Source organism: Natator depressus, chromosome 3 (genome assembly GCF_965152275.1).
Source record: "Natator depressus isolate rNatDep1 chromosome 3, rNatDep2.hap1, whole genome shotgun sequence".
Taxonomy (NCBI): domain Eukaryota; kingdom Metazoa; phylum Chordata; order Testudines; family Cheloniidae; genus Natator; species Natator depressus.
Window position 1 is genome coordinate 23,358,289 of NC_134236.1, and position 19,608 is coordinate 23,377,896.

At 40.4% G+C, this 19,608-nt stretch overlaps 1 protein-coding gene across 6 annotated transcripts in view; it reads left to right on the forward strand.

The window, feature by feature from the left end:
• The window catches only part of LDAH (lipid droplet associated hydrolase), a 173,454-nt gene extending 168,038 nt beyond the window's left edge, over positions 1 to 5,416 (forward strand). For all 6 annotated transcript variants that reach the window (XM_074947530.1, XM_074947529.1, XM_074947526.1 and 3 more), the window contains one exon: positions 1,446 to 5,416. In XM_074947530.1, the coding sequence (XP_074803631.1) occupies positions 1,446 to 1,637 (192 nt within the window). In that variant the 3' untranslated portion in view covers positions 1,638 to 5,416. The remainder of the gene's footprint in view (positions 1 to 1,445) is intronic.
• The last annotated feature ends 14,192 nt before the right edge of the window (positions 5,417 to 19,608 follow it).

Sequence of the window (19,608 nt, forward strand, 5' to 3'; positions counted from 1 at the left end):
CTGGTTGCTACACAACTGTCTGGTGTGCTTAACATGCAGATTAAGTGAGATTGAATCCAATATACCTATTTTTTTCCCATATTGGGCTAGGTAAGTGATGAACAGACCCTGCCATTTTAGTGTTGTCTTACTGTACACTTTAAAAATGTAATGCTTTCTAAGGCTCGATCCTGTAAAGGGATAACTCGTGCAACTGAAATTGCACGGGCCTCGGTGTTTGCTATTCAGGACTTAAATTACGTTGATGTTTTTGGTGTGTAGCTGTTGCAGCATGAGTGAGTGATGGGACCCAGAAAAGTCTAACCAACTGTTTTCTTCTGCTAGAGATCTCATAATTGGGGGAACTTTTCTGGTCAGTTCTTTCCATATGCAGTTGCCCTGACAGTTGCAGCAGAGGTTGGATAACGGCATCTTGACAGTTGCTGAAGCATTTTAGCAAAGAATCCCGGCAATCGAGCTTTTCTAGATCAGCTCCGGTATTTTTTTAGAATCCATCCTCGTAGTTCCCTTCCTTCATAGCTTTGTTAAGAGCACAAAGAGAAGACAGGAGGATAAAATAATGGGGGCTGCCATTTTTATTTTCCTAACAGAGTGTAGCTCATTTTCTCTACCAAATGTATAAGCATCTATCCTCTGGTAACATGTCATAGTTGTTGACTTGTGGACATTGTCCTATGATGATCCCACTGTATATTTAAATATAAAATGGTAGGATGAAAAAATAGGCCTTTTTAAATTCCTTTTCCTTCTTACACTTCCTGTTAAATAATGAAGAACCTGTCTGATTAGCGGTCATTTTGCTTTCATCACCAATGTGATGACTGGAACAACGTTTCTGGTGGTTCAACATCTTTCTTGGTGTATGGGAGAAAGAAGGTGGTATGTTTATATGTAAATTGTATCAAGCCAGATCCTGAGCTAGTGTAAATTGATTTCAATGGAGCTGTGCCAGCGGAGGATCTGGCCTTTAGATTTAATTTTTCTTTATATACAGTAGTGTTAAAGAATATTTAATATGTGTATCCAGTCCCAACCTAACTGGTCATTTCTTACTAGACAGAATCATTGGAAAACTCTCCCTTAATAACGTAGAAAACGCTAACTAGATGCTGTTAAGAAGCCTACAGTCTGCCCTGGTGAGGCATGGACTTGATGATCTAACGGGTTTAACAGGGTTTTCAATCTCAAATAATAATGAAAATCTTCTCCCTTACTGAGCACTCGTCCACTTGATTTCACAACACTTTACAAAGTATCGTCATCCCTAGTTTTGCAGATGGGGAAACAGGCATAGCGAAGTGAAGTGATTTTATTATGATCAGTAGCAGGACTGCTGGATCATGCCACTTCCCCTAATTTCTAGGATTCTGTATTGCTCTCTTATTTGACTATTGCTCCCCCCTTCCCTTTTCAAATGAATGTTTTCTCTATGCTTTGATTTCTAGCTGATTTTTTATTATGGAGTTGCAGACAACTGGTGCCCACAACAGTATTTTGAAGAGATCAAGATGGATTTTCCAGATGGGGACATTCGGCTCTGTGAGAAGGGAATCCGCCATGCTTTTGTCCTAGATGCCAGCAGAGAGATGGCGGCCATGATTACAGACTGGGTACAAGACATTCTGACCAGATTATAAACACTCATTCAGTGAATAATGACAAGGAAAAAAAAGTTACCCTTTGGTGAATGTGTAATTCTCTTTCAGATTCTGACCCTAATTTTTCTGTGCATTATAGATTATGGTTTGTTTTCTACTGAGACATCTTACAGAAGGATAAAGTCCCACTGACTGGTCTAAAGTATAGCTCCATCAACACAATAATTTTGGATCCCCATGCTGTTCCAGCAGTGCTCTACAAGGCATTTCAGGGATTCTATCAAATACAGAGCAGGACTTTGCAGAGTATGAAATATTTATCAGCTGATAGCACTGTCCACAAATTGGTATGAGAACCACAAAGACCACTCTCTGGACACATGGCTGGTAAGTGCTAGAAGAGCTACAAGTTCAAAATGAGAGCAGGAAAAGGACAGGCCCAAGGTCAGAAGTGTCAAAGTGGAATATCTCAAGTTAAATACCTAAATCTATATTCATCCACTTACATAAGTGGAGTGGTTCTCAGAGGTACTGCACACCCACTCCAGTCAATGGGAACTGCATGTGTTCAGCGTCTTTAAAAAATCAAGCCACTTTTGTCATGTGCCTAAATATAGATTTAAGTCCCTAAGTCTAGAGGGATGCAAAATTAAAACTTTTGACCCAAATGCTCAAGTTGAATGAATTCACAGTAAGAAAGTGGCCAACATTTCTGTCGCAACTGGATGTGCATATGAAATTTCATGAACCATTTTAAAACATATAGGGCCAAATCCTCAGCTGGTGTAAATATGCATAGCTCCATCACTTTGTACCAGCTGAGGATCTGGTCCTTACTCTAATACATTACTAATAAATACACTTCATCATCATTATGCGCACTCCTTCGCCCTTTTATTTCACTTCAATCTAGATTGCAAACAGTACAAAAAAAAATCTATCATTTGTGAAAATGACTCAAAGCTAAGAATGAAAGCTCTGTAGGCATTGGGAGCAGAAATTGCCAAGAGAGACAAGTGGAATCAGGAAAAACGTCCTAACAGTGAGATTGTGAAATAGTCTCTCAAAGGAAAAGATATAAGCCCAATCCCCGGAGACACTTAAAAATAGAAAAAGCACTTGATAATATAGTGTAAGGAGCAATCCTTTCCTGGCAGGGAGATAGATGACCTAATATGTCTTTTTCATCTCTGACTTGTATGATCCATTAAGAATTTAAATAAGGCACTATGGGAGATGATAGAGAAGTCCTGTATGATGCAGGAGGTCAGACTGGATAACCCAAGAATTCTCTTCTTGCTGTTCCTTTATATGATTACACACACGGTCATTTCTGTTTAAGTTCCTTTGTTACTTTCTGGTATTTAAAGGCAAACTGTAGCGGAATCCAATTTCCAGGTTTTTGTGGACTTGTCTTCAGAACTCCAGGACTGTATAACAGCTGGTACACCAATGAATTTGTGGATGATGTTTGTGGATGATGTTAATGAAACAGAAGATGATGCTTAAGGTTGACATGTTAGGCAATCTGTGGTGGCATAAGATGAATGTGTGTGAGGCAATTGTCCCAGACTGTTCTGTGAAACTAACCTGGTCATGGTTATTACAAGCTCATAGAAGCTGCCTTCCCTCAGCAGGACCATAGTGGCAATAGAATATATGTTGTTGCCTTATATGGTCATAACAACTGCAACAACAAAAATCACTGTGCTCAGTTTTGAAATCTACAGTTATGTGCGGTCAAACAGCCCCCAGATGCTGATATGCAGTCATTTTAGATGTTCTTTCTGCTACGGCTTCTGAACCCATGTGCAGGGTGAAGCATATATATGTATGTTAGCAACAAATGTCAGCACTGAGTTCAGTAGATTCTTCTGTAATTACGTGTTGATATGATTGAATAAACTGTTGATTCCTTGCAGTATATTGAATTGAATAGCTGGGTATGGAATCAGTTTGTAAACATTCAGCTGTGTTAAGTGGTCCTTCCAGAGGTAGAAAATCTTGCCGTAATAAGAGACTACAAGCAACCATTGAAGCCTGGAAACTGAAAACCTATGGTGTTCTCTTGTTCACAGTGTATTATTCATATACAGAAGATGGGGAACTGACTTCACAATACATGAACTTTGTGTGTTCTTTCTATATTGTTCCTCTCTTGTGCCCTGTTAAACAATGATAGTAAATCCCACTGAATGCACTGAGACCTATCATGTGGGTAGAGATGGTCAGTAACAGCCAGATCTGCTGCTAAATAATCCCTTATGACTTTATTAAATCTGTTTGCTCTAAGGCTAATGAGAATTTTATGAATCAATCAATTCCTTCCTCTTGGGAGCTGATTCCGCATGGTTGAAGTATGGAAATATGCTACTCTGCTCAGTGCTAACAAGAAGGGGCCTAGTTGTCAGAAGTGCTGACCCCCCCCCCCACTCCGCCCCGCACCTCTTGTTGAAGCCGATGGGAACTAATCAGCACCTCTGAAAATCAAGCTCTATGTATTGTGCTGACGGATCTCATCTGCAGTATGAGAAATATTATTCTTTTCACGCTGAGTGCAACAGGCTTTTCACCAGGAAAATCCAACTCTTCTGGTGCTAAGGGGTTAGCCAAGATCCAAAGCACAGAACTTCAAAAGAGACCATGGGCCAAACATGCCAGTTTACCGTAAGAATACAGTAAAACCTTGCTAATTTGCAGTAATGACTGGTGACCAATTGTAAATTAATTAATTTTGTGAATTAGGCCCTGATCCAATCAAGCACTAAAGCTCATGTTTCACTCATCAGTAGCCCCATTGACTTCAACGGGACTTCAGCTGATGCTTAAGTGCTTTGCTGAGTAAGTAGGTGATGTTGCATATCTAACGTTAAACACAAGATAAGTGTTTTGCTCAGTTGGGGCCTTTTGGAGCAAGTGAGCAAACACAGTGAGAAAAGTACAAACATTCCTAGCAAAATGTACTTGCTTGTATTTTGACATCAATTATTTGGTTTTAATTATCCTACTTCATAACCTAGTGCCTGCAGAATTTTCAAAAACTACCACCTGACTTAGGAGCCGAAGTCCCATTTTCAGAAGTGACTTAGGCACATAGGAGTCTACATCTCAGTGAACATCAATGGATTTAAGCTCCTGAATCACCTAGACTATTTAATCTTTGCTGCCGACGCCACCTCTTTGTATGAGTTATAGGGTCTGTGGTTTAGTGAGCTTCCGCCCCCGAAGCCTAGCTAGCCTGCGAACAAACACTCTGAACAAGAGACAAAGTTTTATTGTTAGCACGGTTGCTCAAAACATTATTGGATTTGTGTAAACCTGCTGGACCCAGGAGACTGTCGTGATACTCTCAGTGTCACAGGTCACACTCAGGCTCACAATTACAGTGAGGTTCTGGGGCTCTTCGCTCTCAGCAAACCGTTCTCTTTCTCAGCGTTTAGACAAAATAAGAATCCAGGGAGAGCTTGCGAGTGACCAGGCACCATTAAAAGCAGCATCTATTGCTAGAACAACTGATGGGATTTTGGTAAAAGCAAAAACAATAGCGGCAGTAAATACAATCCACTTGCCAGAAGTGATTGTTGCTCAGGGCAGCATCACGCAGAAGTTATGAAACAGGACAATGCTCGTGCACAAGTGGGACAGAGTAAGAAAAAGCCACTGCCTTTGCCCTGAGAGAGCCTCAATTAGAGATTATTTTCAAGTGTTCAAGCTGATGCTAAGTGAACTGGATTTTTCCATTTCGTATATTGCACAAAAGTACTTGCAAGAAAATAATTGTGCTGTGGTTTCCTACCAGTTTGCAGAGGCTAATAAATATAGCATGTTGTTTAAAACATCTGACTCATTTTTCAATGTGTAGTTTGTTGTTCAAATCCTTGCTGAAAAGTTCTCCACTACCCTCTGTGAAGAAACTCAGAGTGTAAATGACAGCTGGGGAATGCCCCTTATTTTTCCGATTCACTAAAATCTCAATCTAACGTCCTTTAAAGCCCCCAACCTCTCAAATACACTACACTATACCCAATCTTCACAAAAATCCTTCCGTATGCAGGCCACATGGAATGGAGTTTGGCAGGGGGAGGGGGAGTAGAGGCATTCCCAATGCCAGTGCTCAGTTTCTCATTTTTATTGAAGGGAGAAACCTTTTAAAATTGCCAACCGTGTTTTTGTGCCAACTACGCTTGTTATTAAGAGGAATAATGTTCACCGTTTGGGCTGTCTTATATAAATGTTTACTTTATCTCTTGTTCCTTCTGTATGGGTCCCTTTTCACTAGCAAAACAAGTGAGTCTACACATAAGAGATCAGACAAGTGTGAAAGTCAGAGGGATTTCAAGTGCAGATTCTTGGTCAACGACCCAATACAGCAAATCACTTAAGCATGTGCCTAACTTTAAGCATATGAATAGCCCCCTGGAAGTCAATGGGATCATTCAAGTGCTTAAAGTTACACATGTGCTTAAGTGCTTTCCTGAAGTGGGGCCCAGGATAGGTGGCACCGAGTAAAAGTCCTTTTACATGCTAATCTGTCTTATCTCTAACTTACAGCGGACATGAGTGAAGATTTTAAGAGAAAAGGAAAACAAGTGATGTGGCTCACCCGATGGGGGTTTCCTTCTGTTATCATAACCCTATGGGCTTGCACCAGGCAATTTCCAAAACAGGACAGAGCCAAACACAGCGACATTCCTTTGGAAATTTCCACTTTGTGGGAGAGAAAATTGAAGTGCTTGCATAAATGAAACAATGCCCAGGTAATATTTAACTAGTGAACATAGACTGAGCCGTGCCTCCTATGCTGTACTTTGTACAAAAGCCCTCCCAAATCATCTCCCCAAACATCTCTTGGAGTTTACTAAAATATATAGAATTGTATGGGGTCTGACAGGAAACACTCCAGGTAAGTCTCTACATGGGTATAAGAGCCTGATCCAAAGCCCATTAAAATTAGCTGCAGTCTGGAAAATGCCAGCATTGTAAGAGTTAAATACTTCAGGCAAACTTCTAGTGTCTGATCTGCATATGTTTCTCTCTGGCTTTGAAAAGTGATGTTGGTCTGTTGTGAATGAAACACGTATCTGTTGCCTTTCAGGATTTTTCCATGCTCCCAAATGTGCCTTCTCCAGATAAACACGCTTACAATATTGTAGATGGTAGAGTTCTAACAGGGGGCATTCTTAGTCATACACCACTCTTTCATCTTGTGTAAATCACTTAGCTGGTGTTCATTTTATGAACGCAGGTTAGAACAATTCATTCTCTACACCTTGATTTTTCTGGCAATTGTGTTTATGTGACTGTTTCACCAAATACAAATGTCCCACTGAAAACACATGCAGCAAAGATTCTCCCATAGATATTGGACAATCCCTTAATGAATGTAGTCCCCATAAACGGAAAGAAATCCTACAAAAACCTTTCCTAATTCACGCATCCCTTGACATTAAAAGTTAACCTAAAAAGGATTTTTTAAAGAGCTTTGCCAAAATAGCTTTTTTATTATGTATAAAAGGAGCCTGACATTTCAAAAAATAAAAATGAAGAAAGAAGAAATAATGAAGGAAGACCAAAAACCAAAGGATGCTTAGTTATACAAATTACTTAATACAAAATTTGCTGCCTGAATACTATGTGATCTAATGTCTACCAACTATCACTAGAGCTGGTCAAAAAAATCCCAAAGCAATTCATTAATATTTTTTTTCCAAAATGTTTCCTTTTTTTCCTCCAAATTTTGAATTCAAAATTTCATCAACATTTTCAAATTCAGTTTGTTTTGATCAGATATTTAAATCATGCATATTTGTCACCTGGATATCATTGGCATTGTATGTGTGTGAAAAATAAATTGCAGAGCCATGTGATGGATGCAGTTGTCAGTCACTTTTTACTGTGTCATCTGCCCTCTGCCCCCTCCTTTGGGACAGCTACTAACATTTCTAGACTCTGAGCAGTCTCAGAGAGTTGCTTTTGTCAATCAGCCGTAAAAACATTTCTTTCTTTCCCCTTTCCTACTTTAACAGGTGTTAAGGTTTGATACTGTGAAGTGATAATCATCCTGGGCCTAATAGATCTAGGCACATAACTTCATACCAGGGGGACTATTCATGCTTAAATTAAGCACGTACTTGGTCATTTGCTCCATAGGAGTCAATGTGATTGGCACCTTGCAGGACCAAGCCTTCAGTGAGAGCATGACTTGGCCTAAGGTTGGTAATGGGTGACAGGGAAAAACTCATTTTTACTCTCAGGGCCTTATTTTCACTGACACTTGTGTAAATCAAGAGTAACTGCAAGGAAATCACAAGAGTTACTTTGGTGGAAAACTCCTGTAAGTGGGAGGAGTATCCAGCTGCGTAGAGTCCAGTTCAAGGGTGGGATTTTCCAAAGTGCCTCAGAGCATTAGATGCCCAACTCCCATTGAAAGACAATGAAGTTGGGCCCTTAACTCCTTTTTTGCCACCCTTTCTCATAGCTGGCTAGCGTGAGCTCTCCAATCTGCCCTGAATAAGAGATGGGGTGTAACTACACCCCCCAGAGCACACAAGATGAACTCTCACATGGGTCATCAGAGTTGAACAGGTGACAGTCAGCACCACAGCACAACCATCTACTGTTTGAACTAAAGGAGTAATCCCTTGAGACCCTGAGCCACTTCCCACTAAAGTCAGTGGAAAAGCTCCCACTGATTTTGGGAGTTGCTTGTCTAGTAGCCAAAGTAGGTGGGCCCTTATTAGTCGCAGACCAGACAGCAGGGATGTGACACATACTCTGCAGATTTATACAGAACAGAGTTTGGATTAGAAAGGAAAAAGCAGTTAATTTTACACTGCATTTGTTTTTTCTTTTAATATCCTAAATAAACCCAGGAAGTGCAGACGCTTTAGCGATATGACTAGACTAGTGAAGGATGTTCATAACCAAACATATTCCATTTTTCAACACACAAAAATCCTCAAAAGGAAGAAAAATTTTCAGAAAAACATATCCATAAAATATTTAATAAACTTAGCTGTACAAAATATTAAAAAGGTTAATGAGGAGTATACAAGAATGCTTATTTAACAAATATATACTGCTATAAAATATATTCAAGAAAATATAGATTGCTGTTTACAGTTCATTTACAATTCAATATGTACAATTCTATTTAAACTTTAGAATACATACACACAATGCATTTACACCATCAGTTACAGAACTATCTTCGGTAGAAACATGTCACATAGACCTGGAAAAGGTGAGCAAAATTAATGTATAGTTTTGGAGGCATGTACAGGGATATGTAAGAAAGTATTTTTTTCATACACGAGTACATACTGGAACAAGGACCCCCCAGGTTGTTTTTTAGGCCTTCTTTATTCAGAGAAAAAAAAACAAATAAATAAAACTATGGCTGATCAAGACAGAGTCTTATTTTGTTGTTGGAGCTGCAAATATTGTGTTCTTACTTGAAAGAATGCAATTGCAATGATAGTAAAGTCAGTAATGGAACAGGCTTGGGTGAACACGTTTTGTGAACATTTCTCTTGGGGTCATTAGAAATATGGAGCAGGTGGAGGGGTGTTTTCTGCAAAGAAAAATGCATCAAATTCTTGCTAAGGGAAAAAGTCCAGAATTTCAAAGATGTAACAGCATGAAATTTGCCCCAACATTTTCAGCTGAAGTTGGTAACAAACAGACTTCAGCCACTTTTATTTCAAAATGAGAGTGTCCACACACAGACCCACACCAAAAATAGCTAAATTGGTTTTAGGAAACAGATTTAGTTAAATGGGGGAAGGCTTGTGAATAAACCAGCCCTAAGTGTATGCTTGGAAATGTTGACCTTTATTCTTTTTAAGTTAAGAGGGAGAAAATGAATGATGCATTGGAGAATCCCATCTGACTTTCCAACCGCATAGGGCATATGAGCTTTCTTGAAGTTAATGTCAAAACTCCCAGTAGGGCCAGGATTTTAACCCATGATCTGATTCGGATCATTCTTACATTGGTATAAATCAGCGTAACTCTGCTGAGGTTAATGGAGGTACACCAGGGTACAACTGATGTCAGATCAGAATCAGTTCAGCAGAGCATCCCTATTCAGCAAAGTAGTTAATCAAATGATTAATTTTCAGAACACGTTTAAATCCCACTGATGTCAGATTTTTTCAAAGTTAAGCATGTGCTTAAGTGCCTTGCTGCTCAGGGTCATAGTGTTCCTGTTTAGCATGCTCTGTGAGTTCTAACCCACCCTCTCTCTTTGGTTATGAGAAGCCTTCCACGCCTTGAAAAATCAGGCCCCCAAAATATAGAAAGATACTAGAAAGTAATGATGAAGAAAGACAAGGAGCAAAGCCAAGACATTGAGAATAAAATGCCGTTCATGACTTTGGGCCATTACTGAGATCAAGGTTTGGTTTACACCATTCAAAACCAAACTATTTAAAGACCATCTAGATTTGCAATACTATTTTTAATTCCCAAATTTCTACCCTGTTCCATCTGGTCATAGTTTCAGTATACTTGTGAGCTTGATTCTGATCTCCTTTGCACCAGTCTGAGTCAGGCCTGTCTCCAATAAAGTAAGTAAATTTATACTGGTGTAAAACCACTGCAGGTAAGGAGCAAATCAACCCTAGTACCTGTGAATAGTCTTTAAGTATTAGGCTGTAAAAATACCTTTAGAGATGTAGAGCTAGATCCTCAACTGGTGATTTACACCAGTGGAAGATCTGACTCTTAATTTTTTTTAAGGTCCCGAACAGGCAGACTGGCATAGGACATAGATAGCTTTGCATAATATGCATTGACCTGTGCTTAGTAATGCACCATATTATGGATAAAAGAGATTGAATTCGGATTATTTGTCATAGAAAACATAAAACTGCTTAGGCTACAGTATAACATGTAACATGTCAATCCTTTTGTAATTTTTTATCAGTGATTTATTTGAAGAGAGGGAAGCCAAAAAAAATTCTTCCTGCCCCATTTCATTGGCTCTGAACGGTCAGTAACATCCCATCAGGGGAATATTTGTTTTTTCCCCTCCCACCATGTATTTTTTCATAGTTTACTTGATCATTCGCTAGTAATATGATGACATGCTCTGCAGCTTGGGGCCCTTGGCAGCTGTTTCCTCTTCAGGTAAATCACTGGGGCCAGATCCTCAGCTGCTGTAGCCAGAGTGGTTCCTTTGACTTCAATGGAGCTACGCTGATTTACACAAGCAAAGCGTTTGGCCCAAAGGGTTGAATGGTCACTTTTTCAGTACTGGGGATTAAAGAGAGATCTGTACAGTCACGCTGGCAGAGTGGAAAGGCAGAACTTGGCATTTTACAAAGGCAAGCTTTGGGAGCACTCAGCCATTATTACAACTCGAGGTCCTATTGCAAAGCAAAAAATTAAACCCATTCCAACCTCAGTTATACAAATGTCATGGGGATATTGGGTAATTTGGTATATTTGGCCTTTGGGGGTCTGAGTCAAAGCCAGTGGAAGTCAAATGGAGTCCTTCCATGGGCTTTCAGATCAGACCCCTAGGTAGCTAGTGGGAGTTGGGGAACACAACCCTGTTTTGAAGAACAGGGAGGTTTGAACAGTACAGTATTCAGATGGTCATTGTTTTCTCCTTTGCTCAGACTTTTTTTCTCCTCAACCCAGCCACATTGCCCCTATGGAAATAAAAGAATAGCCACTGTTATTACAGTGCTGGCTACAAGGACAACAGGAAGCCACCATGTTTCCAGATGGACTCGCTCCAAAGTAGGTACAGACCCTTCATCAATGCCACAGCAATTAGCATTTATGATGCCTGTGTCAGAGAGGCATATTAGAAGTGGAGTTCTGTATTCTGATTTTAAATGAAAGGTAGATGCCTCTCCTCTTTCAATATTACACGTGAAAGTGTGAAACCGATCCTGCTTCTATTGAACTCAGTGGTAAAACTCCCATTAGCTTCAGCTGGCAGAAGCAACCCCTAATTCATCACATCCGTTCTCAGGGCAGATTCACCACTATGTTAGTCCAATTGTAACTCCATGAAATGGCAAGCAACTGGAGCAAGAGAATGGTGAATCAGACCCCCTTATCTCTGATTTCCTGTAAGGCGTCAGTTCTGCAAATACTTATGCATGTGCCAAACTTTATGCATGAGGATCTCAGTGGGACCACTCAGGTACAAAACTTAAGTATGTGCCCAAGAGCTTGCAGGCTTGGGGCCTAAAGCTGTAAATGGAAAGATGATTTGTTTGCTTTGGAAAGTGAAAGTGAAGAATACAGCAAAATATGAACATTACAGAGTATCCAATTGTCTTTTTAGTAACACTGTAGGGAGAGAGAGAGAGAATACATAATCAAGCTGATAATGTGCAAATATCCACAATATTTTTGTCTCAATGTCACATTTCAGTATTAGACAGGCTTTGAGGAGCTTAGACTGTGTACACACTACCACTTATGTCAGTATAACTTATGTCACTCAGGGGTGTGAATAAGCCACCCCCTGGACGACGTAAGTTACACTGACCTAAGCGCCAGTGTGGATGTAGCTCCTGCCGCTCGCAGGGGCTGGAGTAACTAGGTTGACAGGAGAGCTCTCTCCCGTCAACTGTAAGCTCTGTAGTATAGCCAAAGCCTCTGTAGTTTGTTATGACTGTGCATCTATCCAGTTCTGGTTCAAGTCATTGAGAGAATTCCAGGCATCATAGATCTAGCCAAAGAATACATTTTGGGCCTGAATCTGATCCACCTACCCCACTGTCAACTAGTAATAATTTCGCTGAAGTCCATACAGCTCTAACAGTGTAAAACTGCTGTAAGATAAGAATCCGTCACTACAGATTTTTCCACTAAATCTTTGTCTGTCAGTGATTACACTTTTTCCTTCTATGCTTGTCTTTTCTATTTCACGTAAAAAGTTTTTATGATAGTCTTGTTTCTTTAAGAACATTTAAAAAAAAATCTGTGAGAGGAAGAAAAAAGGTTTAAATGTTCTGGAAAAAGTGTTTTTTGCCAGTAATCAGCTTCGACATCATAATGATTAGCGAGTTAACTTTGGCACAAACCCATTTTGCCTTCAACTATCCCTACCCTGCCATTCCATAGAACACATGTGCCTGTGTACACAACAATACTCGTGAGGTTTTAGGACCCCATTCAGGAACGTGCTTAAGCGCGTGCTTAAGTTCCGTTGGCTTCAATGTGCTTAAAGTTAGGCACATGAATTAGCATTTTCCTGAATGCAGAGGCTTCCTTGAATTCAAGCATTAGTGCCTCCAAATCAAATGGTAACAATTTGCAAGTTTCCTCTTCCTTTGTGAATTATATCCCATGGAGGGGAAAATGGAGCCAACAAATTGTAAATACACAGTTCTTTTCAAATGCTTAATATTTCTAGCTTAGCTGTAATTATATCCTGCAGATAAAAACAGTGCTGAAGGTCAAATAAATCCTGCTGTAGAATATTCTCTGCATGGAAACTGTGGCTTTTTTATTGGAAAGGCTGTATAAACACTGCAGATTGAGAACCTGTAATTATCCATTGAAATCACTCTAACCCTACTGAATTCACATTTGTTCATGTTCATACTCCACTATCCTATTTATAATGCTTAGACGTGCCCAAAAAGTTAGCCCAGGCAAGAAGTATCTGATCAAAAAGACATTCTTAGTTGACTGGTTTTATTCCTTCAAATGTTATTGTTGTGGCTTTGATTAAAAAGAAAATGAGAGTGGTTAGCGCATTGGCCTCGGACTTGGGAGACATGGTTTCAATTCCTGGCTCTGCCACAGACTTCCTCCGTGACCGTGGGCAAGGCACATAGTCTCTCTCTGTGCACCAGTTCTCCACCTGTACAATGGGGATAATATCACTGCCCTACCAGGCAGGCGTAGTGGGAGAATAAATACATTAATGACTGTGAGGTGCTCAGATACTACAGTGATAAGGACCACATCATACCACAGATAGTGATTCTTCCTACCGCACAGCTTGCCTTGATGTATGTCGTTAGCTGTTGTATCTATAAACACTGAGTGAAAGCCAGGCCGTACGGTATTTATGTCCCACTAAAGGCCTGAGGAAATTGAAACCTCAGGACTTGGGTGGGACATAAGTAACACAGAGGTCTTGTGCAGTCTCTCTGCACCAGTGGAATTTCACCCACCCCTTTAGAGTGATGGAGGGCCCAGGACGGCAGGATCAGCATGGGCATGTCATTTTATCTTCAAATATTGCCAGGGAAGGATTATTAGGGCTCTGGGGATAAAATGGATTTTAGGTCCCTATTTTCCAGAGGCGATCAGCAGATTTTCCCTGGCTACTTCCAGTATTTTGCAGCTGCTTTGGAGTGATGTTGTAAAACTCTACACAGAGAGACAGTTGGCAACAGGTTGCAAACAGGTGAACTAAGGGAAGAGAACTCATGACCTTTGGCTCCAAAATCGGCATCTACAGGAATAATGTTGAGCAACGCTCCCTCCACTAGAAGACAGTAGTGCACTTATACACACAGCTCCAGTTTATCCTGTTTCTGCCTTCCATGCCTTCTTTATGGACTTACACCTGGGATACATTTGACCCCAGATAGATACATTTCTATCTCACTTACACCCGTCTTTTGCTGATTAACTGCAACGAAGTTCATCCTGGCTTATACTCATGTGAGTGAAAGCAATATTAGTCCCCAAAGGTAAAATCCTGGCCCCCTCAAAGTCAGTGAGAGTTTTACAATTGACTTCAATAGAGTCAGGATTTCACGCTTGGTGTTTAAATCCTGCATCTATAGGGCAGGCATATGAAGAACAATCACAAGAAGCTGTGGCCTCATGTACTTGCAGCTCTTACTGTAATTTGCACAAATACGTATTTCACTCTCTCTTTACACCTCTGTGTTGCAATAAGAGATATTCCTGTTGAGAACAGAAATAATTACCCTGTGCAAAATAGCTGGGTGCCAATCCAGAGTAATGCCATTACCTGCAGTGAAGTCACTTGGGATTTACTCCGGTACAACAGAGAACCGCCTCTAGGCCCTTTGAACAAACAGATTAACTCTCTTTGCTTGCTCCATGCTTAGAACATGAGCATTTTTGCAGATCTTGTTCTAATGAACAGATCAAGACCTGGCCTTCCATGAGGAAGACAACAACAAATTTCTTGTGGCCAAAACACACTGAAAGCTCTTCTGCCGCTGCAGAAAGCCAAGGGGAATTGGATTCTTCCAGAGCAGCAACATTTTAAAATGAAAAGATAAATGTGGTTTTGTTCCCCACTTTTTCTCGCCCAGATATTGCTATTCTGGTGAAATTCGCCGAACATTTTGCAGGCAAAAAGAGAGGGCAGAAAAGCTGCTTTTCTGAAGGGTGGGCAGCTGTAGTTTTCTCTGTCTAAAACCCTAACGCCCCTGCCTAACAGAGAGGCAGCCACAGGCAGCAGATTGGTGACGGGTCCTAATATAAACAAACAACGGGTGTCATCACAGACTCTCTCACTGCGCCTTAAACTCAGCCCATTTTTTTAAATGTAGCAATCATGAAAGATGCCAGGCAGAACTCAAGAGCCTAAATTCTACGGTTTATCCACAGGCTCGGCAAAGTATTCACTACGGGCAGAGCAATGCAGGTTTTCACTACGCTGTCCTGCCAATGCATTTCAGTTTATTTTAGGGTATGTCTACACTGCACAGCAAGCCTGGGCTTTGACTCAGGTTTGAGCCCAAGCCCTCCTTCTGTTCATACACAAATCAGTCCAGCTCAGGTCAGCAGAGGCCAAGTCCCACTGTGACTAAAGTCCAAGTCCTACCATTTTGCAGTGTGGGCACAAGACAAGCCACAGACCCGAGTCAGAGGGTCTGAGTAGTGCAGTATGGACGTGCTAGCATGGCTGTGAGACCTAAGTCCAGCAATTGTAAACCCAGGTTTATAATGCAGTGTGGATGCTCAAGCATGGGCTTGGGAATACTAAGTCCTCAAGACCAAGTCCCACAGACCCAGCCTTAGTGTGCAGTATATCCATATCCTTACACTTGTCTACACTTGTTGCCATAGTGTCTAACCTTGTTCTGGAGGGACCATCTGTAGTATTGAGAAGTGAGTTCAGTTTCCTGGGCCTATTCTTTCCTTGCCTACAGGAAATGTCAATTAATGTCACTTGCGGCAGTGGCCTTTGGCAATACAGACCCTTGTCTGTTTAGAAATTGGCTAGAGGCTACCAACTTCTTTGACAAGGTAGCCATCAGCTGGCAATGACTTCCTGTATATAGAACTCAGCTAGGTTTGAACCAGCTATGAACTGCCACTACTAATATTTTTGGAAAATAGAGAACTTGGGGGGGGGGGGGAAGGGGGAGTGTTTGAGCAGTGAGAAAAATATCAAGCAGCCAGTAGTGTTTGAAAAATTAGGCACTTAAAAGTCTCAGCAACATTGTAAATTACATGATATTTCCAGGACAAATTGCTTCAGAGAAGTTCATGTCAGCCTCCTTGTTTTTAATAACTTCTTCTAACTTTTATCGTTAATAACCCTGAAACTTGAAACAAACCTGTGAACTCTCCAGCTGACCTTTACTGAAGCACTTGTTAAGGCTTACCCTCATGAAATGCATTTCACCTGGCTAGCGTTATTTACAAGCCTCAAACCACTGAGAGTCAGGTCCAGCTGAAAAAATCATGAAATCCAAAATAGAAAACACACACCACACACCACTGGCAAGGAGTCAAGTCTTCCTTTATACTGTTAACCTCTGTGTCTTGAAGTAATCCCAATGTAAGAATATGCCATACTTAGCACTTGTTTACATTCATTCTGATATATGGAGCCAAATTGTCCTTTGTTATACTGGTGTAAATCCAGAGTAGCTCCATTGAAGTCAATGGAGTTAAACTAAATTTACATGGAGCAGAATTTGCCCCACTGAATCTTAGCTTTGCAGACTTAAAGGACCAGATCCCCAGGTGATGTAATGACAGGCCTATGCAAACTTATACCAGCTGAGGATCTAGCCCAGTGTCTGTTTTGTTATTATTAATATTGCCTGGTTTATTCTCTGTAACTATATTATCTTCTCAGGGTATTTGTTATAATTAGAGTTGAACCCAAACCAACCTTGTAGATCCAAACTCTTCTGAACTTTGAAATAGTTTGGATCCCAACCTAGTTCTTTGAGGTTACTCCCTCTCTCTACAATAGCACAAATCAAATCAGGTCCAAACACTCCTGATCTTTGGGAAAGTTTGGCTTCAGATCTAGACCCAAACTTTGCCACTTAGACCCATATATAGTTACAAAATTGATTTAACTCCTACAAAAGCAAATTACTGTAGCTACCAGGCATTGGTATTCATTTGGCAATATTCTAGCTAGTACTAGAAAATATATCGTATTTTCTCAAAGACCTATTAAATTGCCACAAAGATGTGCAAATAAGATTCTAATCTCAGCCAACAGAGCTAAGAAATCCAGAATTTGTGGCCAACTGCTGCCCTCTTTTGCATAGATGTAACAGAGGCCAATGTCAGGTCCATGGTGTCCATTTCTGCCCTTTCACTGAGGCATGAGTTTCTCAGATTTAAGAGCATAAGTGCTATTCAGGTCCTGGATTGCTTACATTACTTTGGAGTAGTACAGAGCGCTTCTATTTAACTATATATAGAGAGGTGGGGTGGGGGGGATTAGGCTGTAGTTTAGTCTCCTACAAACCTATATGTAGCCACAAGCAAACTGTTCACCTTTTATGGTCAGAGTGTAAATATTAGTGAATGTTTCATTCAAGTGCTTTTTGGCCCCTGTGTGAGTATGCCAAAATGGGACTCAAACTGTTTATAAATCATTATAAAGGCATTGGCTAGAAAAACTAAAAGCCTAATTAAATGGTTGGATTTTCTCTGAGTAACTCCAGGAGCCATTCATTTGTTTTAACTCTGTCAAAAAAATAATAAAAACAGGTATTTTAAGTCTTTGGCCCCGATTGTGCACTCATGTTGGTGTCAATCAGAAGCAACTCATTAAAGTTTGATAGATTCATATATGTTAAGAACCATTATTGATATACGTTAAGAACCAATCTAGTCAGAATTCCTGTGTAACAGACCAGAGAACATCATGCACTAATATCTCCATCTAGCCCATATCTCCTGTAGCAGATTTTTAGAAAGATACTCAGTCTTGATTTAAATACTTCAACCGATGTAGAAACCATCACTTCACTAGGTAAATTGTTCCAGTGGTTAATTACCTTCACAGTTAAAAATGTGCACCTTCTTTCTAGTCTGCATTCTGCATTTGTCTAGCTTCAGCTTCCAAACATTGGATCTCATTATCTCATTATGCCTTTTTCTGCTAGTTTAAAGAGCCGTCTCCTTTGGGGAATCTCTTCCCCTTGTAGGTACTTGTAACCCATGATGAAGTTACTTCTTAACTTTCTCTTGAATGAACTAAATAGATTGAGCTCTTACAGTGAGAGACTTAAGGGAGGCTTTCCAAACCTTGAATCATTCTTGTAGCTTTTTTCTGAATCCTCTCCAATTTTTTCAACAAGTGTAATTTACACTAATGTAAAACCAGAATCAAACCCTGGGAATGTATCCTTAGCCCCACCAGTGCCCTATAAAGTCAAGATGTGATTGAAGCTTAATGGGAGTTTTGCCTGCAAAAGGGCAGCAGGATGAGGCCTGAAGTCTAGTTTCTATCCCCTTAACCCAACAAGCAGGTTCTCAATAGTTAAAATTCTTCAGCGGCTCCTCGACAATTTAACATTTTTGCTCCTGATTATATGTCCACTGTTCAGCACGTAATTGAGAATGAATGGTATAATAGCAAAAAGGTGCTTACTGATGTGAGTAGCCCCATTTCAACTGAAGAGGCTGGGTAAGTTTTGTCCCATTGAGGACAAATCATTTGCAAAGTTACATAGTTTGGAAATTGTTGCAATTTTAAGAGATTATAGAAAGCATCTCAAGCCAGTCAATGACTATTTCTCTTATGTTCATAACACTTATGTCAGTTCCACCTCACCTGCACCATTGTTTGAATAGATCAGTAAGACGTATGGGCATGATTCACCTATCACTTACATCAACTTTACACCAGTTTAACTCCATTAAGTTACTCCTATTGTACACTGGAGTGAGAGCAAAGTACTACTAGCCTTTCTCCATTCTATAGCACCATATGACAGAAATTTGGGACTAAAATCTGCTCTCATTTAAATGGGTGAAAATCTGGAGGAACTCCATCCACTTCCATGGAATGACTCCATATTATCACTTGTTCAACAGACATTGTACATTGGTGTGCATACAGTGCCATGCAGGGGTTAAAATGATCTAAACCTCATAACAGAGTATATAGAAAAATGCTTCGAGGGTAAAAACTGGCCCTCCTTTTCCCCAAGGTAATTTTGTACAGCCATGTTACAAAATCTTGAAGAATGGAGTTTAAATTCAAACTGACTAATCAAAGCGAATCCGGGGGGGGGGGGGGGCTGGCCCTAGATGTTGGTATAATCTGGGTGGAAGGGGGGGGGGCAAACACTGTAGTTTGTGTCAACAGAGAAGTGTCAAAACCTAATGTCCACAAGCAACCTGAACAGACGCTTGGGCAGTTTGAACAAGAAAGAAAGAAAGGAAAGAAAGAAAAAGAAAGAAAGAAAGAAACCCTGTATTATTACCACAACGGATTCTCCTCAGCTGACCTTCTAGACTGGGCGGGACAGCAAATGTTTGGGTAAGTATATTAGAGCTTGATTGTAATTCCAGGAAAAACAGTCACGGATTTTTTCCCCTTTTAAAGTGCCCATTTGTGTGATGTTTCAGCACAATATTTAGGATCAAGTTGGGATGCAAATATACTGTCTCTGGGGACAGCCAGCAGCACCCAGGCAATGATCCTGCTTCCAATGTCCCATCTTTTCCATGCACGTTGGATACTGTATGCAGAGTGTTAAGTAGCAGACCCAGGCTGCTTAGACACCATATATATATATATATAGGGCTGGCTGCTGGGGTAACGGGGCTGCAGAAATTG